The following is a 27666-nucleotide window of genomic DNA, read 5'->3' on the forward strand; positions in this document are numbered from 1 at the left end:
GAAACTGTTCCAAGTCCCCTGTGAAGTGGATTCTGGCTGCTCTAGATCCACCCCTCTCTTGGAAATTGGTCTTGGGCCCTTATTTTTTATTTCTGTTGCCTCAGTCTGAAGTCAAAATCACGCGTGAGAACTGTACAATGCTTTATTATTGTCAGGTGCCAGTGGCTCACGCCTGTAATCCTAGCTACTCGGGAGGCTGAGATCTGAAGATCAAGGTTGGAGCCAGCATAGGCAGAAAAGTCTATGAGTCTTACTTCCCGTTAACCAGCAAAAGTGGAGGTGTGACTCAAGTGGTAGAGCACCAGCCTTGAGCGAAAAAAGCTAAACAAAAGTTTAAGGTCCTGACTTCAAGCCCCAGTACTGGCATACTGTCATGTGCGCATGCACACACACGTGTGTGCACACGCACACATGCACAGAGAACAGTTCATCCATTTGTTTACTATGTATCGAGTTCTCTGAAGTTTATTGTTCTGCTAGTCCTGGGGCTTGAACTCAGGGCCTGGGCACTGTCCCTGAGCCTCTTTGTGCTCAAGGCCAGCGCTCTACCACTTGAGCCACAGCGCCACTTCGGGTTTTTCTGAGTAGTCCAGTGGAGGTCAGAGTCTCACGGTGTTTCCTGTGAGCATGAGATGTCCCGGCGAGGCCCCGTATCTCCCGTGGGGAGGCGGGCCCCTCACTGCGTGTCTCCGCTGCAGTTTGACGGCCTGGCGCTGGAGGAGGAGGGGCTGGAGGGCGACGGGTCCCTGGAGAAGGAGCTTGCCCTGGACAACATCATAGGGGAGAAGATGGAGATCCTCGCGCCCGTCACCTCCCCCTCCCTGGACTTCAACGACAACGAGGACATCCCCACCGAGCTCAGCGATTCCTCAGACACCCACGATGAAGGTAGGCGGCTCAGCGTGACCCCCCGGGTGCCTTCCGGAAGGCCTGCAGTGCGCGTCTGGGGTCCATCTGCAGACCCCAGGGGTGACGGAGCTCTGTATACTGAAGGGCACCTTGGTGTTAGCCTACGCCCCTCTCCAGAGCCCTGCAGGCCCGTCTTCCTGCACGTGTCCGGCAACGCTTATCCTGCCATTCAGACTTGTCTCAAAATGCCCCTCCTGTTAATAGGGGCTTGTCCGGCGCTGTGCCCCACAGCCACGGGAGGCCAGGAAACCTTGATATGTCCCAAGGAAAGCATCGTTCAGTAGATCCCCGGAAATAACGCAGACTTCAACAGACTCTTCCTCAGGATAGCTACAGAACTCACTAGTGACTTGAGCCAGGGGTGTTCACTAGACCAGCAAAAGAGAGAGGTTTGCGCGTCGCAGGGGTTGGAGCCTTCCCTTCTCCCAGTGCCCCAAGCAGACACCTTCCCGGGCCCACGCGGGAAGTGTGAGGCTCCTGTAGTCCAGGGCGTGGAGCCGGTGCTCGGTGCTCACAGAGCCAGCTGAGTCCCTGGGCTCCTCCTCTGAAGTGCTGGTCGGTTCTTTCTAGCGCGCAGACGCAGAGCTCTCTGGTTCACCTGTGGACGGTCACTCTGGGGTCACCCACCGTGGGTGTCCCCTTCTAACTTGTGCCCTCTCACCCCTGTGGCCTGGGATCTCGGCCACCACAGTGGGCCCAGGTCGGGCTGCCATCTGCTGGGATGGTCCAGCCTGGGCCCTGGAGGCTGCCCCATGCTCCTCTCAACCCCAAGCATGCGGGAAATGTGGGCCTCTGGTCTTGAGGTTGCACACGGGCCTGTGCACACACAGTCATGAGGGACTGGGATGCCGGAGGCTCAAAGGGAGCACCGAGTCTCAGCACCCACCTAGGCGGCCTTGGTGGTGGCGCCGCATTAGCTCTTGGGTGGGCGGCGCCGCGGGCAGGTGCGGGCTGCCCCCGCGGCCCTGCCCACGTCCCCCTCCTGTGCTCCGTGCAGGGGAGGTCCAGGCCTTCTACGAGGACCTGAGCGGCCGCCAGTACGTGAACGAGGTCTTCAACTTCAGCGTGGACAAACTCTATGACCTGCTCTTCACCAATTCGCCCTTCCTGCGGGACTTCATGGAGCAGCGGCGTTTCTCCGGTCAGACCCGCCAGGCCGGCCCTCCCTGCCCCCACCCCCTCCCTCCCTCCACGCCTGCTCCCTTTCCTTCTTCTTTGCCTCCCTCTTCCTGTGACCCTGGAGCTCCCGATGGCCGGACACCCTCCTCCAGGCCTTCCATAAGGCCAGAGCCGCCTCAGGACCCTTGCTGCCCTGTGGCCAGCTTCCCCTGCGCCCCGCAGCGCACGAGGGCCCCCACTGCTGAGGCAGTCACCCCACTCCCTGGGGAGAGGACATGGGAAGGTCATGCCCTGGAGGAGAGGACGTCCTCCCGAGGGACCTCAGGCCCTGGACACAGCGCCTCCAGTGTTGCCAGCACCCGTAGGAGGCCTGAGACCTCCTCCCCAGCCCCCGAACGGTCTCCACCCTGAGCCCTGAGCGCCGCTTCAGCAGTGCCACAATGAGCCTCTTTCTGCTCCGACTCACCCCTCTCCTCCCCTTCCCCCTCCTCCCTCCTCCCTCCTCCCCTCCTTCGCCCCGCTCCCCCCTCCCCAGCAGTAGGCCTCCTTGGTCTGCACAGAGAGGAGGGAGGTGATGAGGGCTCTCGAGCCCCGGCCCCTCCCCTCACCCCAGTGCACCCCTCTACCCTCAGACATCATCTTCCACCCGTGGAAGAAGGAAGAGAATGGAAACCAGAGCCGAATGGTTCTCTACACCATCACCCTTACCAATCCGCTGGCTCCCAAAACTGCCACTGTCAGGGAGACGCAGGTGGGAGTGGGCACAGGGCGCAGGGGGCAGGCGGGGGGGGGCTGTCCCGGTGGGCAGGCGCCGGTGGGCAGGCGCCGGTGGGCAGGCGCCGGTGGGCAGGCGCTGGTGGGCCGGCGGTCTCCGTGGCTCATTCCAGAGTCCTGGGGCAGGGTGCTTGGGAAAGATGCTTTTCCATCTTACATCTCTGGGTTTGAACCCCCCCTCCCCCTCTCCCCTCCCCCTCCTCCCTCCCCCCGGCCCGGGATGTGCAGACCATGTACAAGGCAAGCCAGGAGAGCGAATGCTACGTGATCGACGCCGAAGTCCTCACCCACGACGTGCCCTACCATGACTACTTCTACACCATCAACCGCTACACGCTCACACGCGTGGCCCGAAACAAGAGTCGACTCAGGTGCCGGGGTGGAGGGGGTGTGGGTGGGTTCAGACAAGACAGAGGCCCCTGTGTTAGTGTCACCCGCTTCCTGGGGAGGGAGAGCCTCCGCCGGCCGGCCGTGGACTCCGCCTTCCCTCAGGGCTGCCGGGACTCCAGCCTCCGTCTTGATGGCTGGTATTCTGTCCTGAGTGCTTCTCCTTCACCACGCAGCACCAGCCAGGACAGCCTGCGTCACCCCCCCCCATCCGTGCTTCTCTGTGGCTCATACACAAGAGTCTTAGAACGACTCCCCAGTGTGGATTTATTTCCACTTTTCAGATCACCAGTAGCTTTGGCAAAAGTCAGGTGCTGAAACTCAGCTCTTAGAAACGGCAGCCTGTGTGCTTCGCCGCGCTCTGGGGTGTCTCCTGCGTCTCTCCCAGAGCGCAGAAGCCAGCTCCCCGCGCTACGGCGCTTGCGGCCTTCTCTGCTCCTGTTGGAACCCCTGCGCCTCAAAGCAGTCCTTTGTGTGGGTGTGGGCTGTGTGTCCGAAGGCAGGCAGGCAGGCAGGCAGGAAAGAAAGAAGGAAGGAAGGAAGGAAGGAAGGAAGGAAGGAAGGAAGGAAGGAAGGAAGGAAGGAAGGAAGGAAGGAGTGCAGCCCCGACAGCCAGTGTGCACAGGCGCAGCGGGTGCATGCTCACCGATGGGGCGTCCGGTCCTCACGCCAAGCACCTGAGCCTGCGCCTCCGGCTCCTCCCTCAGGGTCTCCACAGAGCTGCGGTATCGAAAGCAGCCCTGGAAAACCTTCATCGAGAAGAACTTCTGGAGTGGGCTGGAGGACTACTTCCGCCATTTAGGTGCGCGCACGGGCGGGCTGCCAGCTGGCCCGGAGAGCGTGGGCCGCGTGTGGGAGGGGCCGGCTCTCACGGCGGGGGGGGGGGGGGGGGAGCGTGCAGAGGGGAGGACGAGGCAGTGAGTGGTCTGATGGGCTCCCCCGTGGCTGTGAGAACTGGCCGGGACGGGTCCATCTTTCATGCAACCGTGTCTGCAACTTGATTGGATCGTCAAGGAATCTGATGCCTCCGCGCACCCCCTGGAACGTCCAGAGGAGAAGGCTGGGGGGGGCGGCGCTGGAGTTCCTCCTTTGGCATCCCCAGGGCCTCTGCCCACCGGCTGGCCTCCCAGGCCCTGGGGTAGGGAAGTGTTCTCGTAGGAAGTGGTCTCTGAAGGCCGGGAAGAGGCGCGGTCATGCGGCCCTTCTGTGCCTGACAGAGAGCGAGCTGACCAAAACCGAGAGCACCTACCTGGCCGAGATGCACCGGCAGTCCCCCAAGGAGAAGAGCAGCAAGACGCCCGCCGTGCGCAGGCGGAAGCGGCCCCACGCCCACCTGCGGGTGCCCCACCTGGAGGAGGCCATGAGCCCCGTCACCACGCCCACCGATGAAGACGTGGGCCACAGGACCAAGCACGTGGCAGGTGGGTCCCCGCTGGGGCTGGGGTCATCGCTCACGCACACGTGCACACATTTGCACGTATACGCAACTTTGCACCTTGAGTGTGATCTGTCTGTAACTAAGGGTGAGGCTCCCCATGCTCTGGGCCCTGTTTAACACTTTCATGTGCTCTTACTAACCTCCCGTTGGCCCCGAGCTCGGGGGTTGACCTCATCTGGGGGGATGGACTTCCTGTTGACCCCATCCTTGGGCCCACCTCCTCCTGTTGTAAGTCTGGGCAGCATCCTGCCAATGTCCCAGGGACCAGCGCCGTCTTGGCGGACAGAGGGCTCTAGAGGCATCTGAGTGGCCTCCTCCTTCTCGTGCAGGTTCCACGCAGACGCGGCACACCCCCGAGGACACCCCCAATGGTTTCCACCTGCAGAGCGTGTCCAAGCTGCTGCTGGTTATCAGCTGTGTGTAAGAACTCGACGCTCCCTGCCCCCCGCACGCAGCCCCGGGAAGACCCCTGCCACCTCTCCCGCACACAGCGCCCCCCATCGTGTCCGTTTGTTTGTTTGGTCCTCTGGTCTTCTCTGTCTGCATCGCAGTCTGTCACTTCTTACCATTTCTCTCTTCACTTAGCACCTAGTGAGGCTGCACACGGAACTCCAACCTGTCAGGACGCAAACGCCAACCGTGAGAGAGGCAGGGACGCTCCAGAGCCCCACAGGCAGGGTAGATGCTGACTGAGGGCCATCCCACGTTTCAGGAGCCCATTCACTTCCAGCAGGGGCCTAGATGTCTGCCCTGTGCTGGGCAGCACTCACATCCCAGAACCATAGGAGGTGGAGATTGGGAGCATGCAGGTTCAGGCCAGCCCAAGGGACTCCACCTGGGATGGAAGAAGTTGGGCGTGGTAGCGTGTGCCCGCCATCCCCACTACAGCGGGAAGTGTAAAGTAGGAGGATTGCAGACCTGAGGGCGGGAGGGGAGGGAGACCCTATCTGAAAAACAACTAGTGTGACATAGAGCTGGAGGCGTGGCTCAGCAGCAGAGCACCTGCCTAGAGAGTGAGTTCAAGCCCCAGTACCACCAAAATAGGGTTAGACATTTTTAAGGGAGGTCCCACAAGCTGTCCTCAATCCTGAGCGGGTCTGGATTTACTCTCTTCACTTCTCCGCCATCTTATAATGTTCAGTCCCAAAATGACCCAGGCAGCCCCCCAAGCTGGGAGGAGACACACACACACACACACACACACACACACACACGCGCACGCACGCACGCACGCACGCACACACACACACCGTCCTCCCTGTCACACACACACACACACACACACACCGTCTTCCCTGTCACACACACACACGCACGCACGCACACACACACACCGTCCTCCCTGTCACACACACGCACACACACACACCGTCCTCCCTGTCACACACACACACACACACACACACGCATGCACACACGCACACACACACGCACGCACACACGCACACCGTCCTCCCTGTCACACACACACACACCGTCCTCCCTGTCACACACACGCACACACACACGCACACCGTCCTCCCTGTCACACACACACACACCGTCTTCCCTGTCACACACACACACACGCACGCACACACACACACACACCGTCCTCCCTGTCACACACACACACACCGTCCTCCCTGTCACACACACACACACACCGTCCTCCCTGTCACACACACACACACACCGTCCTCCCTGTCACACACACGCACACACACACACACACACCGTCCTCCCTGTCACACACACACACGCACGCATGCACACACACATACCGTCCTCCCTGTCACACACACACACACACCGTCCTCCCTGTCACACACACACACACACCGTCCTCCGGCCCCTGCGTTACCCTTGCTCATCCTCCCTGCCTCACACCAGTCCCGGCGCAGGCTCTGGGAGGCCTCGGCTGGGCTCGGTGACCCCAGGCCCAGCTGTGGGGCCCTCTGCAGCCGGGAGGAGCTGCCCGCGGCGGGAGGCGCACGCTCCTGCTCCTCCGGCACTGGAGTCCCAGCGTCCGTCTGTCGGGAGGCAGGGCGTTTTCTCCATTTAGCACCTGTGGAACTCGAGCGGGTTTGCCCCATTTTCCCTTGCTCGCTCCTTCCTGGACTCCTTCCCCTGTGCTCCCAGCGCCTCGTATCTCTTTCTCATGTGCATTCACTTGTTCTCGGCCCCCGACCCCGTTCCCCACTCCTCTTTCTAACCTCTGCCTCCTCCTCCTTTCTCTCCCTTGCTCCCATCAGGATCTGTTTCAGGTACTGGCTCTCGGATGATTCCCTTACACCCTTCATCTTCCTCTCCAGCTTCCCTCCCCGTGCCCAGTACCTTCGCCCCACAGCCCTCTCCACACTCCCCTGCTATGCGCAGGCTGCTCCAGACCAGGCTGCTGCTCTCCCCGTTTGCTGCTTCCCTTTGCTCATTTCAGAGGACGCAGCTGGGCAGGACCAGCACGGGGGCGGGGCGTGGCGGGGCGGGGGGGGCGGGGCAGAAGCAGTTCCCACCCACAGCCCTCTGATGGCCCTTGCTTCTCCTTCTTCATCTGTCTTCTAGCCTGGTGCTGCTGGTCATCCTCAACACGATGCTCTTCTACAAGCTGTGGATGCTGGAGTACACCACCCAGACCCTCACCGCCTGGCAGGGGCTCCGGCTCCAGGAGAGGTAATCCTGGCCTTGCCTCCTTCCGAGGCCTAGCTTCCGCCCCGGGGCCCTTGGGATGCCCTCACCGCCCTCACAAACCAGGGAGGGGGAGGCGGCTTTGGGATGAGCCGCTGGTTTGGGGCGCCCACTGGGTTGTGAGGGCCGTGAGCAGAGGACAAGGTGCTCTGATGTGACTCTCTGTCCTAGGGGTCTGGGAACACAGGACGGTCCGCTGAGCATAACTCCAGCTGCCGGGGCGCCCCCTCTACCCCACAGGTTACCCCAGTCGCAGACAGAGTGGGCCCAGCTCTTAGAGTCTCAACAAAAGTACCACGACTCTGAGCTCCAAAAGTGGAGAGAGATTATCAAATCCTCTGTGATACTCCTTGACCAGGTACGGTGCCTGAGCATCTGCGTGTCCCCGCGTCCCCAGAGTGGGGGGGGGGGGGAGGGACGGGGGTCCCTCCTTATGCTGGGAGAAAGGCCCTCATCCATGCCTCCCGCTCCCGAGGCTCGCTCCTCTCCACCAGCGCGTCCATTGCCCCCGCTTGAAGCCATCCTCACACGGGCGTTAGACACCCAGGCATTCCTCAGAATAATTCGGGTCAGTAAAATCACACGTTGAGGGGCTGGGAAGATGGCTCAGTGGTAGAGCGCTTGCCTTGCATGCCTGAGGCCCTGGGTTCGATTCCTCAGCACCACATAAGCAAAAAGAAAAAAGCCGGAAGTGGCGTTGTGGCTCAAGTGGTAGAGCACTAGCCTTGAGCTGAAGAGCTGAGGGACAGCGCCCAGGCCCAGAGTTCAGGCCCCATGACCGGACCCCAAAAAAAAAAAAAAAAAAAAAAAATCACACGTTGACTTCACACCAGGAAGGCTGTAAGTTAGTTGAAAACAACCTTTTCTTATGCATCTACTTATGTATTTACTATTTTTGTAACTTGTAGGCCTTGGACAGGCATATTTGTCTGAGGTCTCTCTGCTTTTACGGATTTGTCTTCTCAGCAGACATCTGCCATTTTCCTTTTTGTTTGGTGCCACTTCTGGGGCGTGAAACTCACGGCCTGGGCGCTGTCCCTGAGCTCTTTTGCTCAAGGCTGGCACTCTACCACTTGAGCCGCAGTTCCATTTCTGGCTTTTTGCTGGTTTACTGGAGATAAGAATCTCTTGGACTTTCCTGACCCAGCAGGCTTTGAACCACAATTCTCAGCTCTCAGCTTCCTGAGTAACTAGGATTGCAGGCATGGGTCACCAACTAGAGAAAGTTCTAGAGAGATGTAGCGCTTAAGACAGTGAGCCTCCCCGGGGTGGCCAGTGAGGAGCTGACCGAAGCACCTTGCATGAACTCCCTGCTCCCACCGACCCGTGGCCTCCTTGTGGACCTGCCACAGGGGTGCGTGACCGCCGCTGCCGCGTGGAGACACTCCCTAAGGGCCGGGCCCCTGTCTTACAGATGAAGGACTCGCTCATCAATCTGCAGAACGGCATCCGTTCCCGGGGCTACACGTCCGACAGCGACGAGAAGCGGAGCCATTACCACTGACAAGGCAGGAGAGGGCAGCTGCAGAGACCTGTGCAATACGTGTACATAGACCCTATAAATATATATATATATAAATATATATATATGCAGAATATAATATATATATATATTATATACAGATTTTAAAGAGATCATACCTATGTACCAGGGAGAAGGCGCGGCCCCCACCCCACCCACCCCCCTGTCCAGCCGGAGCACTGGAGGGCTGAGGACAGGGACCACCTCTTAGCACCCCCCCCCCCCATCCTCCTCCTCCCTCCCTTTCTCACCGTTCCCTTGCTGGCCACTCTTGGCTCTTGGAAGGGAAGTGTTGCTGAGCCAAAGTCAGGCCTGTGAAGACCCGCGGTCTCGAGAGAAGTCTCGAGGGGGCATTGCTTAAGGTGCTTCATTCCCTGATCCCTTTTTGATTTGTTTCCAAATAAAAGACAACCTGTTCTTCCCCACCCCTTGCTTCCCCAGGCCTTCTCTCAGGAGCCCAGGAGCATGGGGGGCAAGAGTCGGATCCAAACTTCCACCCTGGCGGCCATTGCGGGGGACCCCTCTGAGGCCCAGGTGGGCGGGCGGGCAGCATCGGAGGGCCTGAGCACAGAGGCCACGGGCCAGCCCAAGCCGCCCTCTCAGCCGGCCCTGCTCTGCCCTGCGCTGCGCTCTGAGCTGGATGGCTGTGGTCCCTTTTTCTCTCTGGTTTTTTCTCCCAGGCTGGATCTGGGAGGAGTGTCACTTTTCTAGTGCCTAAAGTCCTATTGTTTCTCTGTGCCCTAAGAGCACGCTGTCTATTAGCCACGGGTAGGACATTTTTGACCTTGTTAAACCCAGGTTAGTGGTTAGAACCCAAGTCAGATCCGTAGCTCTGATCTTTCGCTGGGAGCTGTGAGTTTGAATCTGGGATGTGCTTCAGGGTGTCCTAGACTCTCCAGGGTGAGCAAGACTTTGAAAGAGAGAGAATGCCCTAGGATTGTGGGTGTTGGCAGGTCGTGCCCAGCATTCTGTAGCGAGCGCCCCAGCCCAGCCTCTGTGGGTCCCGGCGTGTTTGGCGTCAGCAGTGGAGACAGCTCCTGAGATCGTGGAAAGAAGGCTTTGGTGCAGGTGCTTGTGTTTGGACAGAGATGGGGCTCGAAGGAGCCACTACCCACACGGAGGCCATCCCATCCCATCCCTGCGTCTCTGGGCTTGTTTGTGTGCGTGTGTGCAAATCCTGCAAGTTTCTGATTCCAGAGAAGTACGAGATTACCAAGAAGTAGAGGGAAGACGCTGAATTAGGAGCATAAGCCCGCCAGATTTGGCCTACTTGGACTGCTGGCTTTCTCTGATCACGGGAGGCCCTTCTGGGCGCGTCCATGGCCCACACACTACTGGTTTTTTCCGCCATAACCATAGGAATGCTGCCAGCCCTGGGCAGGGCTCATGGACATCCCTAGTGCAGAACCCCGGTTCACCTGGCCAGATGCTCTCCTTCTTCTCCTGGGCCTCTTGACACAAACGGCAGAAAAAACCCAGAGCCCAAGTCTCCCAAAACACCAGCGCCAAGGAGGGAAGATGTTACCGTGACCAACTGCAGCGGCAGGCTTCTCTTAGAATGGTTTGGAACATTGCATTTTCGGAAACGGAAAGCTTTTGACTTCTTTGGGTCTTGTCTGAGAGCTAGGTCTTGGTATTTTCCAGAGGGACGGTGAGGACGCCGGGTAGCTGCCCGGCCCTCGTCCACGGGAGGAGGGTGGGGAGGTGAGAGGCGTCTCACGGAGGCTGCGCGTGCCCCGGCCACAGTCGCTCACCACGCAGTCCTTCGTCCCGGACTCTGAGGGAGACGCTGGGGACCGCAGTCAGCACCCGTGAGCCACGCCGCGAAGGAAAGGTGCAGATGCCAAAGAATTGCCCCTGGGAGTAGCCTGGGGCCCCAAATCACCCCCAGAACTGTTCAATTGATGGCATACGTGATCACTGAGCCTCATTATTAAAGATGACGTGAGTCCTACAGAATGGCGTAAAGTGGGTGTGTGCGTGGGGGGAGGGGATGGCAGGGGCAGCGTTGGCCACCGAGTCCGCCTGCACGGCCCGCTCAGGTGTCAGAGGAGCTGGTGGTTTGAACCCCAGAACCCCAGGAGTGATGTGTGTATCTAGGGTGTTTCTCCTTTAAAAAAAAAAAAACCATGGATCTCTTGTGAGATTTCTCTGTGGTTTTCATTATTATCGTGGTAGCCGTTCCGGGGCGCGAACTCTCGGCGCTCCACCCGCGCCGCGCCGCAGCCGCAGCCTTGCTTTGGCTTTGAAACTGAAAACACAAGTATGCGTTCCCCCGCGAAACCGATTTCCTCCCTTAGGCAGTGAGTTGTGAAGAGAAGGCTCAGTTGCTCCTGCAGACAAGCCTGGGGTCAGCCCTGCCGGGGTGAGCGCCTTCCGGCCACCGGCTTTTATTTTAGTTGTAATTAATGAAGGAATGCTGAAGGCCCCACAGACCTCTCCCTGTGAGGATTTGTGTGGGAGAATGTTTGAGAGGCTGTGCTCAGTCCTAATGTGCAGTTTCTAACCAGATGAAGCACAGCTCCAGGATTATAGACTTCCATTCTGGCTTACTATGGTGGGATCGGCACGACCCGCCTCCCAGCAGCCGGCTGTGTAGACAGCTCCAGTTCCCCAGATGAGGGGACCTCGTCCCAGGACCGCAAGGCCAGCCGCCTGAGGCTGAGCCGGGCGCTGTGGTCAGCTGCAGTGTCCGCGGTGACAGGCGGAGGCCGGCCTCTCTGGGGTGGAAGCTTGCTTTGGCTTCGCTTGCAGGGTAGGCCCCACACACTCCAGGCCGTGCGTCGTGAGTTAGAGGTTCTCTGGTCACTCGTGAACACTCAGGCAGCATGTGGGTGTCCCAGAAGCCGAGTGGCTAGGTGTTGTGCTCGGGGGGCTGGAGGGCTTGGGAGGCCCCGCAGCAGAGGCGAGAGCGGAGACATCTGTTAACTTGGGAAGGCGTTTCTTCTTCCTTTGGTGAGGGACTGGGGGGAGAGGGTCGGGGACAGAAGAGCACTATCAGGGATGAGCCCGTCCTCCATCGCTCAGCACCGTGAAGCCTCTCCTCACGCCATGGCTCCTCACGACAGAGGGCAGAGTGGTGTGAAGCCATGCCCAGCCTCGCGGTCCTCTCCGGGCTCAACCAGAACCCTCCTTGGGCTCGGATCAATTATATAGCATTGGCCAAAGCTCTGCGGTTGGTGTAGGCCCTCGAGGGAACGAGGCCCATAGTCTACGTGCGTTGGGGCCGAGTCTGTAGGGTGAGGCCCTGGCTCTACCCTGCCGTGGTCCGAGAGGGCCCTTTCTGTGTTGTGCTGTGCGGTGCTGGCCGCCCCGTCTGCCGGGGTCCAGGACCGGCCCTGGGGGAATCTCCCTCGGCCCCTGTCCCGGCCTGCAGGAATCCCCAAGGACCTCCTCCCAACTCCACCCTACCCGCCTCCCGGCCTCGGGACAACCATCCTACCCCCGACTTCCAGCAGCCTGGCCGATCCCTTGTCTTTCCAGAACATTCATTCTGGACGCACGAGGAGGGATGGTTCTGGCTTTGGATTTTTTCTGGAAGGCTGTCTGCTCCGCCGGCCGGGGGTCCCGTCGGCTCCCCGCTTGTGTCCCGGGCGACCGCTGAGGGGTCTTGTGACGGCGTGTGGCGAGCGGATGCTCTCCCCGCCGCACGGAGGGTCGAAGGGCATGGCCACCTCCGCCCCGGGCCTTCTCGCTTCTCTCCACACCGGAGACGTCGCAGCGTGCCAGGCGGTGCGGCTGGCTCTGTGGGGACTGGCCCCGAGCGCCGGCGCCGTGTGCGCAGCTGCACGGGGACCCCCCCCCCCCCCGCCTCCGTGCCGTGTGCGCAGCTGCACGGGGACCCCCCCCCCGCCTCCGCGCCGTGTGCGCAGCTGCACGGGGACCCCCCCCCCCGCCTCCGCGCCGTGTGCGCAGCTGCACGGGACCCCCCCCCGCCGTGTGCGCAGCTGCACAGGGACCCCCCCCGCCGTGTGCGCAGCTGCACGGGGACCCCCCCCCCCCGCCTCCGCGCCGTGTGCGCAGCTGCACGGGGAACCCCCCGCCGTGTGCGCAGCTGCACGGGACCCCGCCCCCCCCCCCCGCGCCGTGTGCGCAGCTGCACGGGACCCCGCCCCCTCCCCCCCGCCGTGTGCGCAGCTGCACGGGGAACCCCCCGCCGTGTGCGCAGCTGCACGGGACCCCGCCCCCCCCCCGCGCCGTGTGCGCAGCTGCACGGGACCCCGCCCCCTCCCCCCCCCCCCGCCGTGTGCGCAGCTGCACGGGACCCCGCCCCCTCCCCCCCCCCCCCGCCGTGTGCGCAGCTGCACGGGACCCCGCCCACCGTGTGCGCAGCTGCACGGGGACCCCCCCCCGTTTTGCCAACCAGTATGTGTGGCACCCACATTTCCCTCCCTGCACCCCAGGGCCAGACCACTGTCTGCAGGGACCACCGCGGTGCTCTCCCCTCAGCCTGGGCTCCGCGGTGGGGAGGACCGGGCGAGCGGCCGTGGCAGCCCGTGAGCCACGCTGACGGGCGGCGTGGGGGGGGTAAGGAGAGGGACCAGCGCCCACCCTCGCCCCGGGCCCCGGACGGGGAAGAACGTGGCCGGCGCTGGGCGCGTGGCCGGCGCTGGGGGCGAGGCCGGCGCTGGGGGCGTGGCCGGCGCTGGGCGCGTGGCCGGCGCTGGGGGCGAGGCCGGCGCTGGGGGCGTGGCCGGCGCTGGGCGCGTGGCCGGCGCTGGGGGCGAGGCCGGCGCTGGGGGCGTGGCCGGGGCTGGGGGCGTGGCCGGCGCTGGGGGCGAGGCTGGCGCTGGGGGCGTGGCCGGCGCTGGGGGCGTGGCCGGGGAAGTTCACTGCTAGAACCTAGAGACGCGCAAGGCCGCCAGCCAAACCTCGGTGAGGCGCCAGCGCCGTGGCCGCGCAGCGTAGAGCGGAGCACTGAATCACGCGTGGGCCGTGCGCGTGGTTTCTCGTGTGGCGCGTGTTCCTGGCGTGCGCGCCTGTGTGCGCCGTGCCCGCCGGGGCCGGATCCGCGTCGTCGCGCCGCCCACACCCTGGTGTGTTGAGGATGTCCTTCTGCAGCACGAGTGACTGCGGGCCTCGCTCTGGCCAGGCAGCCACCTGAATGATGTCCACGGCCCTTTCTGTTCTATTTTTCAAATAGGGTCTGGCATCAGTGCCTGGCTGGCCTGGACCGCGATCCGCCTGTTTACACCTCCTGTGCAGCCCGGACGCAGCAGCACACCACTGCGCCCAGCCTGGTTGCTTGGGAGTCGGTGACATGTTCCCCATCTGAGCCTCCCCCGCAGCCTCAGTTCCGGCCATGAGCCATCACACCCCAGACTGATTTTGTTTCGGCTCAGTCCGGGCTACTGTAAGAGCTGTGGCGGCGGGATCCCGTTTCCTGTCGTACTTTTCCCTTTGAGGGATCTTGGCACTTCCAGGACGAGGGAAATCAGGAGACGCTTTGCCTTGCATTGATGCGCCTCGGGAAGCGGAGGCGAGAGCCGTGCCCCCCCACCTCCCCGAGTTCCCTCACCACTGGTGTCTACCACCGGGTCAGCAAAGTTGATGCTGGGTGAGATGATGTCTCCTGTGCTCTTCTGAATCTCAGTAGAGGAGGGAAGATCACACAGAGCCATGTTTCCTGGTAGGCTAGGGAGTGTTTCCGTTCTCTGGGTGTGCTCACAGGGTGTAGGTGCTGGGTGGGGAGGGCTGGAGTCTATCCAGCACGGGGGTTCCATGAGGTGCTGAGGGGCGCCAGTCTACGCAGCAGACACACGCAGAGCAGAGCAGAGCCAGCTTTATTGAGAACAGGAAGGTTATTGAAAGAAAACACTACGAGCAGCGTTAGGCTGTGGGCATGGGTGGTCTGTCGCAATGTTTCTGGGGTAGGAAATGCAGGAGGTGCTGTGGGGTGACCAGGAGGGAAGATTCCATCTACCGCTATGCCGAGTTTGCTAGTTGTGTTTGATGGTGGTTCACAAGCACTGGTCAGGGTGACCTCCCTTCCCGCCCCGCTCTACCCCCTGCCCTCCCCACCCGCCCGCACCCTGCCCGTCCAGCCAGCAGCGCGGACGCAGGGAGCAAGGACCGAGCAACTTGGGCTCTGTGGTGCAGCCGGCCTGCGCCAGAGCTGTGGTCAGACTTGCTCACCGTCTACCATGGTACCGGAGGGATGAAGCAGGGTTTGGATGGTGGCATTTTCACACCCAGGGTCTTCGGGTGTAGACGGGTGGGTGCTGGATGAAGTCGGGGGAGGGATGGTGGGAAGGCCGATAGCAGGCACTCCAAGCACTATCTGAACCCATTTCCAGCAGCCACAGGAGGCCACGGAGCCGGGGCTCCCGTCTGTTTGCAGGGGGAGGTGGGCAGAGGTTTCTGTTGTTTTCTCCTCCCATTACTCTTCCGCTTACCGGGAAAGGGGATGGTCAAAGACGTGTCTGAAAAGTTAGCGCCTTCCGGCAAGGCTATCGGCACAGCCTTCTCTCTCTGCTTTGCTCTCCTCTCTCCCTCACCTCTCGCGTTGGACAAGGCTGGTTTGCAAGATTTACCTCTAACTTGTGGGCTCCCGCTTTCCTCCTGCCTCAGCCTCCTGATTAGTGGGACTGGCGTGTACTACTCTTCCCGACATGTTTTTATTGTCCTGTGTAGGACTGGAAGGAGACAGAGTACTTTCTCCTCCCCTTTGCCGTTCACTGTGGGACATATTTTTCAGCATATTTCCTCCTTGGGAATTTCCCTTTGCTACTCACAGTTCTAGTGTGACATCAAAGGCACGCCCAAAAACACCTTGAAGAAAAAAAACTCTACGCAAATGGCTGGAGATGGAGAATGGAAAGGTAAACTGTGGAAATGGAGGCTGGGGGAAGGACGGGCACTGGCTGCCAGGTCTTCCCACCCGAGGTCGGAGCTCTGCCACCAGGCTGAGCTGACAGTGTAGGCCCAAGAGGCGAGCGGCCTTGGAGCCCAGCGGGGTACGTTCGTGGTGAGGCAGTGGCTTAGGCGGCACCACACTGAGCTCCGCGTGGCCCTGGCTCAGCTGTGTTATTGAGAATCAGCCTTGGGACGTCCCAGCGCCAGGACGACAGGTGGGGTTCACAATGGCTCTGGCCCCTGAGAACTCTTCTAAGCCCTTCGACAAGCAACAGCATGCCAGATGAAGCTTCCAGAGCCGCACATGTGTAGCTGGGCCTTGTGCAGGAATACGGGAAGAGGGAGAAGGGTGAAGACTTAAATAGGCTGGTGATTTATCCTCACGGTCAAGGCTCCGGGAAGGAGATGAGCGGCAGCTCTGGAGAGATGAAGCGCAAACCCAATCAGACGAGAATGAGATGGACTCTCTCTGGCACCGTCCCGCCGTCCAGCACGCTGCGCAGTGGTGGGGGGGAAGAAGAGGGGGAGGGCTGGCGGGGAAGCAGGAGCAGGGAAGAGCTCGGTGGACGTGACAGAGGGGCAGGAGGCGGCAGTGTCTAGGCAGACGGCAAGCCAGGATGGAGGTGAGAAGGCTCAGATTCTGGCTCCCGCTGAGTCTCTAGTGTGATGATTCAGTAAAGCTGCTTAACTAACGTCCTCGTCTCCACCCCAAGAGGTCACTGCAGAGGCATAAAATGGCCTCACAAGCCATACGCTCGAATGACAGCATCACCGACGCGAGGGGTTGAAGAGTCAGAAAAGGGAAGAGAAAGATAACTTGGATAAACAATGCGTATCATTCAGCTTCATCAGAAATCACTTTGAAGACATTGGGGTGGGGCTTTTTAAAAAAGGTAGTGATGGGGAAAAGAAATGCCCGGAACGGGTGGCTCACACCTGTGATCTGAGCTGCTCAGAAGGCTGAGAGCTAGAGGACCCAAGGCCCAGCACGGGAAGGAAAATCTGCAAGATGCCACCTCCAAAATAACTGACAAAAAGTTGGGCTGGATTCAAGGCTCAAATGGTTGGGTGCCAGCCAAACCAGCAAGCAGAGCAAGCTTGAGACCCCAAGTTGAAACCCCAGTGCGGCTAAGCAAGCACCTGCACAAAGAAAGCAGGAAGAGAAAGCAGCCATGCAAACAACCTCACCGCAAGCTACGCGCCCGGTCCCCCGGAACCAAGCGGAAGTGGCCTGGAAAGGAAGAGCTTGCTGCTGGGGGCGGGGTCTGGACCGGTTGTGGCTAGGTAAACCTGTGCTAACCAGACTTGTTTCCTACTGTAACAGGCTATCCCCAGTCTCAGAAGGATAGCGTGGAAAATTACTATTAAGGGTTTTGGATTTATTGCATTATTTCCTTCCGACTTATGCATGTGGGGTCTCATTTCAAGGACATCTCTGGGATGGAAAAGATGGAAAGAAAATGGGCTTGTTACATGCAGCCCAAAGCCCAAGGAAAATGGCCTTGTGTATAAATCTCCCAGCTCCGAGGGGCAGGGCTCTGGCCGGGCCTCAGACACTGCCATCTGGCATCCGCTAAGACCCCCCTCCCCTCTCTCATCGCCGGGTATGAAGGGTATTGCCCTTGGACCAGTCTCTAAAGTGAAAATGAGGTTGACTAATATTTTTCCCACTGTTTCTCTGCTCTCTTTAAGGACAGAGAGAAATCCAAACAAGATCAGAACGGTGTCATGTGACCCCGACGAGCTCCTTAAATTGCCCTTCATCCTTGGTGCCTCAGGACGGAGTCCAGGTCTCCAGAGACCTGTCGGGCTCTAGTGCTGGAGTACTAAGCTCCAGAGAACCCCTCGGTCCGTATAGAAGGAGAACCTAGAGAGGCACGCTTCTCTCTGGTGCTGTAGCCACGTGGGCCATGAACTGGGGACACTAGACTTCACAGTGCCCCGGTGCACAGCAGGCTTTTGCTTTGACCCAGCCGAGTCACTGCCTGCTTCCGTCTCCTGCAGCAATGGAGGAAGAGCCGCCCCGGCCGGGGGAGCGGAGGGACGCTCTACCCCCTCCCCAGCACTTCTGCAGCACTGGCTGCCCACAGGAGAAATCCGGCTGGAAAAGGCAGGAGAGGGTGAGGTTGAGTCCGTGGAAAATGCCGGCTCCTCCGTGGTGGCAGAGTCTTGAGAGGTCGGGAGTGAAAGGTTGGATGCGGTGGATGCACGCCACGTGGGCAGGGGAGAGGTGCGGCTGCAGCGAGGGCGGGCTGGGCTGCGCCTCCTGCTGCCCTCCACCTCTCGAACCCGGGTGCGGAGGCCACCTACCAACGACAAAACAACTCACTGAGAACTTCCAGCCCCGGTGGAATCCAAACATGCTGTGCTCAGAGAGGGAGCAGGCGGGGATCGGATGCTGGGGAGGCGGGGGGGGGGGGGGGGGGGCGGGGAATGAGGTTTCCCCATGGCTCAGGTCACCCCTGAAAGACTGGACACTTGAGCATCAACCAAAGAACCTCAAGGGTGGGGAGAACCTGGCCTAAGGAGCCAGACGTGAAGTCACTGGGGCTGCGGGTGCCCCAGGCAGCCGAGACCCCGCAGTCCCCTCCCCTCCACATCCTGGATGTCACCTGGAGCCACCGCGAGGCCCTGGCGCTATTCCTCCACGGGGACCGCGGCGTTCTCCTTGTGCTCCGACGGGATGGCAAGGTAGTCAGACCTACAGGGCGGGCAGGGAAGAGAGCGTGGCTTGCTCGTGGATCAGACTGACATGGACCTGCAGGTATCAGTCTGGGAAGAATGACGTCTCCCGTGTGTCCGTGAGACGCACCATGGCACTGCCTGAGACGCTTCCCCTGAGTTCCTCATCTCAGAGCTGCCTGGATCACAGGAGTCCTATCAACTAAAATCCAAGTACTGTGAGGCCAGGCTTCTGGTTGCTAATTCTCCAGACTCTTTTATGCTTCTATGTGGAGTCAGGGTAAATTTCCTGGACTTGCCTCTGGTCGCTGTGGATGGGTCACAGCTCTCTGGGATTCTGGTTCTGAGGGTCTTAGTTCCAATTCTGTTTCCTATATGGGCCCAATCTAGGTACTTCCTAAGCCTGGGTACTTCCTGTCTAAGCATGAGCATTTCCTGCTCAAGCACCAAAATCTAAGCAATTAAGCAATCACAGCCTGCTTCAGCATAATTTATCTGTATATGATCATACATATTTTTTTACTTTCCTGAGACCATAGATATTGTGTAAAATAGGGTTTTATTTATGACTTAGTGCCAGTACTAGGCCTTGAACTCAGGGCCTTGCGCTCTCCCTTGGCTTTGCATTCTACCATTTGAGTCATACCTCTGCTTCTGGCCTTTTGCTGGTTAGTTGGAAGTAAGAGTCAAATGGGCTTTTCTGCCCAGGCTAGGTTCAAGCCATAATGCTCAGCTCTCAGCCTCCCGAGTAGCGGGGACTAGCGCTGTGCGTGCAGCATCCGTGCTCAGCGTTTCACACCCATTTCCAGGTGCTAGCAGCCCTGGCTTTGCAGGCTGTGGCCTGGGCGGCCCGCTGAGGCCTGTGTTCTTTTCTGTCTTTCCTCTCCCCGCTCAGCCTGCCAGCGTGGTCCCTTAGCCCCTTCTCTCGCGTGTCCCCCATTTCTCGTATGTGCTCTTGAGGGACCCGGGGTCTTGGTGGAACGAGGAAGGTGTGGGCTGGACAGGAGACCTTTACAGCCCCTGGGTGGGGTCTTCAATGGCTTCGAGGTTCTAAGGGAAGAACGCGGGACTCGGGGTAGCGCCCTGGAGGAACCAGCTGACCACCACACAAGGAGTGGGAATGGATGCGAGGGACAGGGAGGCCAGGTTCAAATCCCGCCATCTCCATTCACTGTGCCCAACCCCAGCAGGCCACTTGACCCCTGCCTGCTGCTCGAGACTGTATGGGCCGGGCCGGGCCGGGGCGGGGGGAGGGGGACTGTGGGGCGGGGCGGGGCGGGCTGGCAAGGGTCTGCGGGCAACGCTCCCCCTTTGCTGTTGCTCATCTGTAAATGGGGGCAATGGTGTTGCCTGCGTGGTGGGCTGTCCCGACGGCTGCCCAGCCATCTCCTCGCCCCTGACAGCTCTCACCATGACTTCGGTGGCTTTGCACTCACGCGCTCTCTTGGGCTGCCTCCTCGGCCTTCGAGACCTTTCTGTAGCAGTATATCATCTCAATGAGCAGCCACAAGGTGAGGAAGACCAGCAGGATGTACATCATGATCTCCGAGACCACAGAGGTGAAGTCCTCTCCAGCTGCGAGGAGGAGGAGGAGGAGGAGACTCTGATGTGGGTGTCCCACGCACCCGCACCTGCCGTGGGGGCCTGTTCTGTGTGCGCCAGTTCTGGGGCCTGAACTCAGCGCCTCCTCCTCTCGTCTGGCTGCTTGCTCACAGCTGGTGCTTTCCCACTCCAGCCAGGCCTCAATCCAGTACTTTTTACACTGGTTAGTTGGAGATAGTCCCTTGGATTTTTTGGCTTTAACTTTGACCCTCAGATCTCAGCCTCCTGAATAGCTAGGCTTACAGGTGTGAGCACTGGTGCTGGGCTAAGTGTGGCTTAACTGAGCATCAACGCTAAAGGAGCTGGAGCTTTCACTGTCTGCTTCATTCAGGAGTTCCACCCCGGAAGCTGTTCTCAGTGGGTTGTTTTTCGCGGTGGTGGCACACGGGTTTGAACGCAGGGCCTTGTGCTTGTTGGGCAGGTGTTCTACCCCTTGAGCCATGCCTCCATGCCCCTTCTCAGGGGTTTCAGTTCCTCTAGGTAAAGAGGCTTTAGATTTCTATTCAGAACAGGGGCTAAGAGCCTAAGGCCAGGAAGAGTCCAACTTGAACAGAAAGGCCCAGGGATGGGGGATGGGGAGATGGGGTCGCCACCTCTGAGCAACCGGGGTACGGGGAGGGTCCCATGGGAGGCTGCCAAGGGACCATAAGGACAGCAGAGAAGAAAGAAGACAAACAAAAGGCGGGTGGTGGCGTGGGGTGGGAGGAGGGCAGGCGGCTGGGGTGGTAAATGGATTCTGCCCCGCCTCTCTCTCCCTTTCACACCCGTGAGCCAGCCCCTCACTCACAGCCCCAGAGCTGCCTCCCCCAGTCCGGGGGGAGGGGGTGTTTCAACCTAAACATGACAGACAGCACCCAACCCACTGAGTTCGCACCTGCAGCTTTGAGTCTGGCAGACCTATATTTGAGAACGCCTCCCGGGGATCCTCCACACTTCTTTCCAACTGAACCATCCGAGCAGCTCTGAGGTTCTAATAACCCTGTCTCCCCTCTCTTCTTACCCAAGGCTGCCTGGCTAGCTCACTCCCCCAGGGCCAGGGGGCCTCTGGAGGCAAAGGCCTCGGAGTGGCATCTACCTAGATCTAGAAGGCCGCAGCCAACAGTTCCAGAGGTTGAACAGCAGAGGGCGCCAGGCTCCGGTCCCCAGAGAGGAGCGGGCGAAGTAAACAGGAGAGGAATGGAACTTTTGAAGAGAAGCTACTCCATACTCCAGAGAGCCGCCAGCCGCGCCCCTGCTGCTCACCTTGGACACGGAGAGGGGCAGGGACTCACCCCTCCACTCGGGTGCTCTGAGCATTTTCTGCCTCCATAAGGGATCCACCTTCCACTTTAATCTTGGTGTACCTGCATCTTCTCTGCCATTCACTCTCAGGACGGGACAACCTTCACCTCTTTATTTTTACCCACAATATGACTTAAAATAAAAACATAGACTGCGTCCCGGCGGTCAGGGTTCCTGGGTCGCTGCTCTAGGCAGGATGCTGACTTTGACCTCACTTGCTTTTTTTCATGACCCAGGCCGCAATGAGCTCACCCTTCTATGTCTAAGGGCAGCCATGATGCTAAGAACATGCTAGGAGCATGCTAAGGACATGACTGAGCGGCCGCTGTGAGCGGGCCCCTGGCTGAGCTGATCACATGCTGGCGTGTGAAGACACATTTGCAAGGAGCTGGAAGCACAGCTCCCGGCCCGCTGGTGAGACTACAGGAGGAAATGAAGAGCTGGACGTCCTGCCTGGGTTCTGGGCTTGGACTGTGTTGGGGTGCTGCGAGAGCCACCGGCTCCCAGACACGGACGCAGCCGGAGGCGTCTGCAGACGGTGCCCTCGGACAGCTCTCGAGGGTCACTTCCCGCCAAGAATGGGTATATGGGAAGAAAAATGCCACAGGTGGCGAAGGGTGGTGATTGCGGCAGAGGAAGCCAGACGCCAAAGCCAAAAAGATGGCTCAGAGAGCGCTCTCACAGCGCCAGCATTCCCGGGCGGCCTGCTGGACGATGCAAATTCTACACAATCAGAAAGTGTGTGTTCTAAGAAGCCCAGCGTGAAGGGCGGGTGTGGTGTCGGCCTGGGCACCCCGGTCTCAGTACGGGGGAGCGAGGCGGGGAACCACAGTGCAAAGCCAGCCCCACGAGCCCTGCCTGAAAAGCAAGTGACAGCGGCGAGGGCCGGGTCGAGGCTCCACTAGCAAGCACAGGCACCGAGTTCAAGTCCCACTACCCCAAGAAATAAAAATGAACTACTGCATCTGGCTCTGGGGCTTGCTGAACCCTGAGAGCACCGCTTTGGCGCTGTCGCTGGCTTCCGGGTGGGAAGGGAGAGAACTTGTAGATAACCCCACGCTTCTCTGAGCGTCCACGCAGGCCCCGGCTGAGCGAGGCGGCCTCCACCGCTGGCTCGCGGCCCCGCTGTCCTCCGAGCCTTGGCGGGGCAGAGGGGCGGCGGTGAGGCAGCTGGGGGAGCAGGGCCCTCCTGCCGGCCTGTAGCGCCTGCCAGGTCCCCCCCTCCACCCCCCACCGGCCGGCCCTGCGCCTCACCTTCCTCCGTGACCCGGAGAGGAATCAGCCGCGTGGTCTTCACAAAGGGCCGATGCGCCTCAAACTCGAACTCGCGGGACACGTTGCAGGTGTAGAGCCCCGAGTCGTTGAGGGTGACGTTGAGCACGGTGATGGACACGTCCTGCAGGTCCTTGCTCCCGTTCCACTGCAGCCGCCCCTGGAAGGGGCTCTCCACCTCCTGGTGGCCATTCCGATACTCAAAGATCTGCAGGCAGAGGACGGGGCAGGTGGAGCCAGGAGAGGGGGCAGGGGCAGGGGGGCAGGGGCAGGAGGGAGGGGGCAGGGGGGAGGGGCAGGGGGTGGGGCAGGGGCGTGAAGGAAAGGTGGGCCGGGCAGAAGGGGCCATGTCCCCAGGAGAGCCACACTGCGGCAGGGGTGGAACAGAACGGTAGCGGAGAGGAGGCAGACAGGTGTCGGGACACGTGGACCCACAGGGGAGAGGCGGGAAGGGGTGAGTAGGGAAAGCCTGGCAGGAAAAGCCAGGGGAGAAGGGGGAAGGAGGGAAGGTGGCTGGTGCTTTCCGGGGCCCAGGAGCAGGAGCAGAGGAGGGGCGGCAGGAGGTGGACAGGAAGGCGGAGCGGGAAGCATGGCGGCCCAGCCTGGCTGGCCCTGGGACAGGCGGCAGCTGGCCTGGCCAGGGCAGGACCCAGGGTCCCCCGCTGCCCCTGGACATCTGAACCTCAGGGTTTTCATGTTGGGCCCAAGGACTGAAATTCCTTCGTTTTCTGAAGGACTCGTGCCACCGTGCCCCCGAAGGGCGCGCACCAGCTGCGGCTGGACCTGCGGGATTTCCCCGGCGAGGTCTCCATTTCCTGCTCTGCCAGGAAGGTAAAGGGCGCTGCCAAAATGGCTGGGCGCTGTCCCTGGGCTTTTCAGCTCAAGACTGGTGCTTGACCACTTAGGCCACACCTCTACCTCCAGCTTTTTGCTGGACTTTCCCGTGTGGGCTGGCTCGAAGCTGCCATCCTCAGATCTCAGCCTCCTGGGCAGCTAGGATGATGGGTGCGGCGGGGCGCGGGCATAGCGCTGTCTGGGGCAGGGGGGGAGGGCAGCCTGCGCTGCGTCTACAGGGAGGCTCTGCTCTGCTCTGCTCTGCGTTCCCTAACCACGTCTCGGGACTGCAGGGAGGACGGGACAGACCAGAGGCCGCAGGACAGGCGCTAGCACACCCAAGCTCTAAGCAGGGCTTCCTCCCTCCTCCCAGCCAGGCTGCCTTCCAGCCAGGCCGGCCTCTGCCTGGCCCGTGGCTGAGCTGAAGGAAGAGAGACCGCGTGGGAGCTGGGGAGCGGCCGCACAGGCCAGGACATACAAGGAAGTCTTTACCGCCCTCCGGCCTGTAGAACCACTCGACCACCGTGGTGGCCTCCACCTCCTCCCTCTTCATGCAGGAGATGCAGCGCAGCTTCATGGGCTCGCCCTGGACCGCCTCCGTCTCCGAGGGCACCTCCACGCACACGGGGAGGCAGACCCCAGCTGCAGAGGGGACAGGGAGGAGGGGCAGAGAAGGGAGGCGTGAGGCCGGGTGTGGCCTCGCGCACAGGCGGATGCACGGGCGGATGGACGCCGCTCTCCCGTCTCCCTGTCCAGGCGGATGCACGGGCGGATGGACGGGGCTGGCTCCCAGCCAGCAACCCACCAGCCACGGAGTCCTTCCACCCTGCGCCACATCCACGGCCACATGCGCATGTGCGCGAAAGGACCTGGTGGAGCTCTAGCCACTTCCAGGCCTCTACCCAGGGCCAAGCAGCTCGGCAGGCGCTGTGTTGCTGGGAGGCGCGGCTCCTTGCCGCTGGGCGGGTCTGGCACACGCGTCTGGAAAGGTGGACGCAACCTCGTGTTGTTTGTTGTCTGAGACTCCAAGTTCTCTAAAGCTGTCCAGAGACCTCACCCTATCTGCACTTTAGGAAAAGAGGGGTAATGTGGGGGTGAGGCCTGGCCCCGGGGATTCCGTCACAGGCCCTGCCCTCCAGACGCGCAGACCCACGTGGGCAAGGCGAGTGTACCAGATCTCAGACTCAGGCTTAATCCAAAGTGGGGCACAGCTGGCAATAAAACAAACGCAAATGTGGGCGGCACTGACAGGCAGAGGCGGAAGGAGTTCCGTGGTGTTCAGAACAAATCTGCACGGTCGGAACCTGCCAGGGACATCACATCTCACAAAAGGAAGCTGCATGCAGCCGCCGTGCCCACGGGGGAACAAGACGCTGAGGGCCTGTAGGCAGGGTCTGGCGAGAAGGAATGTGTGTGTGTGTGTGCGTGTGTGTGCGTGTGCATGTGTGCACACTCATGTGGCGTCTAGCATGGACAAAGAACATACTCATTTTTAAAAAATGGAAAGATCAAGCGGGCGCCAGTGGCTCACGCCTGTCATCCTAGCTACTCAGGAGGCTGAGATCTAAGGATCACAGTTCAAAGCCAGCCCAGGCAGGAAAGTCCTTGAGACTTTTATCTCCAATAAGCCACTAGAAAACTAGAAGTGGTGCTGTAGCTCAAGTGGTAGAGCGCTCCCCTTGAGCTGAAGAGCTGAGGGACAGCGCCCAGGCCCAGAGTTCAAGCCCCACGACTAAGACACACACACAGACACACACGAAGTTGATTTAGCCTATTAATTATTTGTGGGGGGAAAAAAACGAGAAAGAAGAATAGGCTGTGTTAATGGCTGCTATATTTAACCAAAGAGAACCAACTCTTCTGCTATCACCAAGTCTGTCCATTGTCACATTGCCTTTCCCAAGCTTGCTCTAGAACACTTCCTTTGCAGCAAGAGGCCTTCATTAGAATATAATTACCAAAAGAGGTCATAAATGAGAGGTGCTGTGGCCCAAAGTGGTACAGCACTAGCTTTGACCTAGGGACAGCACTAGGCCCTGAGTTCAAGCCTCACAACCAACAACAACAAAAACAAGTTATTTGCTGGCCCCCAGTGGCTCACACCTGTCATCCTAGCTACTTAGGAGGCTGAGATCTGAAGATCACGGTTCAAAACCAGCCCAGGCAGAAACAGTCATGAGACTCTTATCTCCAATAAAACCCACCAGAAAACCGTAAGTGGAGCAGTGGCTCAAGTTGTAGAGCGCTAGCCTTGAGCTGAAGTGCTGAGTGACAGCGCCCAGGCCCAGAGTTCAAGCCCCACAACCAAAAAAAAAAAAAGATGTCAGGAATGGGCTTATTTTTAGACATCAACATCCTGAGATGATTTGGCCTCTCAGATGAACAGTTATGCTGCTGGGTCTGGCACAGGCAAGATGGGGAGCTGTGGGAGAAGGCCTGCAGAGGCCCATCCAGAAGGCACAGGAGCTAAATGGAAGGGGGAGGCCGGGGAAAGCCGAGGGCATCAGGATGAATGCTAGGACGGGGGTCCGTGTGCCCACAGCAGTCTAGAAGAGGCCAGGCAACAGCTGTTCCCCTGACTCACCACCCACAGCACTGCCACAGGGAGTAAAGGAAACAGTGAAGATTGCTTTGTAAGCTGCTTCAGCCGCAGGTGGAGGGCTTAAAGCTATCACGTGACAATAAAAAAGGGAACTTCTCTTTCCTTTCCTGCAGAAGGTCCTCAGAAAGTTGTTTCCGCACTTTGTGGGCATTCTATGCAAATATGGCTTGAAAAGAAGTATATTAACACTAATTTATTTCCAGTATTCCAATTCCATGCAAGCCAAATGAACTTGAATTTGTGAGTGGGGATCATTTTCTTCATCAGCCACCACACATTCCCCGCCCCCCTCCCTTCTGGAGCTTTCCAGTTAGGTGAGCCAAGGTATGCAAGGATGGGTGCAGTGTGTACAGGTTTCCCAAAGACACTGGGTGGAGTTGGGGGGCAGACTGCTAATTCTAGCGGTCTTCGTTCTAAGTCCTAGCAATGTTGGGTAAAGGGATGTTAGCGATCATCTGTGCCAACTTCTAAAGTCTACCTATGAGGAAGCAGCTATGTTGTTTTGTTTTTGCTTGCCAGTTGTAGGTCTTGAACTCAGGGCCTGGGCACTGTCCCTGCGCTCTTCCTACCACTTTGAGCCACAGCGCCACTTCAGTTCTCTGCTCCTTAATTGGAGATCAGAGGCTCACAGACTTTCCTGCCCGGGCTGGCTTTGAACCGCGATCCTCAGATCTCAACCTCCTGAGTAGCTAGGATGGCAGGCGTGAGCTAGAGTTTCAGGTTTCACCTGGCAACGCAAAGGACAGAGACGCCAAGCTACTCGGTGCAAGTCTGAATCACTGCATGCATGGCAGCACGCTGGTCCCCGCCACTGGAATCCGGGGGAGGACTCTCACTCAAAACGTGGAGAGAAAGGTCTCCCCTCCATCTGCACCCCCAGCCTCTCAGCGCGGGCCTCCCTGGGGGAGGCTGCGGCTCCGCTCCTCCCGGGTCTCCTGTGCCCTGGGGCGCGCGGCGGGAAGGCTGCCCTTGGGGCTTGGTGTTATTCTTCCCGTCCGTTCCGCGGGGAGCCCGGCCGAGCCCCGGGTGGCGCAGCCGCCCCGCGCCGAGGCCTCCGGCGGGGCCGGAGTGACCGCGGGCCTACGCCAGGGGTGGGCGCGGGCAGGGGGGGGCGCGGCCTCCGCCCAGAGACGCCGAGGTCGCGCAGGCCACGCGGCCACTACAGGCCCCGGTCCCGCTCGGATTCCACGCACGCGCCGCCGCGCTCCCCGCACACGTGCGGGCTCCCAGGGCGAGGCGGCCGGTCACGCCCGGCCCCGCCCCGCCCCGCCGCCCAGGCCCGCAGCGGACCACAGGGGCGTCCACCGGGGGCCAGCGGCCCCGGGCCGGCGAGCGGCGGGCGGCCCAGCGGGCTTCCCGGTGGCGCTCAGCGGACCCGCGGGCGGCGGGGTCCGGGGCCCCTCTCCCCGCTCCCGGAGCCGGCGCCGCCCTCCGGAGCCCGACCCCGACCCCGGCCGGCTCCGGCCCCGCGCCCCGCGCCCGACCGCGGCCGGCGCCCACCTGATGCCCGCGGCGGGCCGCACTTACCCCAGGAGGCGAGCAGCAGGGCGGCCGCGGGGAGCGGCGCGGCGCGGGCGCGCATCCCGTCGGCGGGGTCGCGCGGCCGGGCAAGGCTGCGCGCGCCGCGATCCTTCCAGAACGCCTCCGGGACGACCCGGGGCCTGGATCGGGCCCGGGCCCGGCTCAGCACCGCGGCCAGCGGCCTCCCCGCGCCCCCGCGCTGCG

General features: G+C 60.6%; 2 protein-coding genes across 11 annotated transcripts in view; one reads left to right on the forward strand and one right to left on the reverse strand.

The window, feature by feature from the left end:
• Positions 1-9238, forward strand: part of Gramd1b (GRAM domain containing 1B) — a 118069-nt gene extending 108831 nt beyond the window's left edge. For 6 of the 9 annotated variants that reach the window (XM_042682807.1, XM_042682808.1, XM_042682813.1 and 3 more), the window contains 10 exons: positions 699-888; positions 1907-2050; positions 2661-2779; positions 3031-3173; positions 3897-3991; positions 4407-4610; positions 4957-5047; positions 7169-7276; positions 7463-7649; positions 8706-9238. In XM_042682807.1, the coding sequence (XP_042538741.1) occupies positions 699-888; positions 1907-2050; positions 2661-2779; positions 3031-3173; positions 3897-3991; positions 4407-4610; positions 4957-5047; positions 7169-7276; positions 7463-7649; positions 8706-8795 (1371 nt within the window). In that variant the 3' untranslated portion in view covers positions 8796-9238. The remainder of the gene's footprint in view (positions 1-698; positions 889-1906; positions 2051-2660; positions 2780-3030; positions 3174-3896; positions 3992-4406; positions 4611-4956; positions 5048-7168; positions 7277-7462; positions 7650-8705) is intronic. The other 3 variants (XM_042682809.1, XM_042682810.1, XM_042682816.1) reach the window with 1 other exon arrangement.
• Positions 9239-14577: 5339 nt separating this feature from the next.
• Scn3b (sodium voltage-gated channel beta subunit 3) lies at positions 14578-27645 on the reverse strand. Of its 2 annotated transcripts, XM_042682831.1 has the most exons (6): positions 27469-27645; positions 23818-23981; positions 22488-22713; positions 19787-19925; positions 18281-18369; positions 14578-17974 (listed from the first exon to the last, which is right to left on the reverse strand). In XM_042682831.1, the coding sequence occupies exons 1-5, from the start codon at positions 27521-27523 to the stop codon at positions 18306-18308; spliced, it is 648 nt and encodes a 215-aa protein (XP_042538765.1). In that variant the 5' UTR covers positions 27524-27645; the 3' UTR covers positions 14578-17974; positions 18281-18305. The 2 variants fall into 2 exon arrangements, with proteins under 2 accessions (XP_042538765.1, XP_042538764.1); XM_042682830.1 differs by having other exon boundaries at positions 14578-18369.
• Positions 27646-27666: the final 21 nt, after the last annotated feature.

Source organism: Dipodomys spectabilis, unplaced genomic scaffold, assembly GCF_019054845.1.
Source record: "Dipodomys spectabilis isolate Male_0828 unplaced genomic scaffold, ASM1905484v1 ptg000076l, whole genome shotgun sequence".
Lineage (NCBI taxonomy): Eukaryota > Metazoa > Chordata > Mammalia > Rodentia > Heteromyidae > Dipodomys > Dipodomys spectabilis.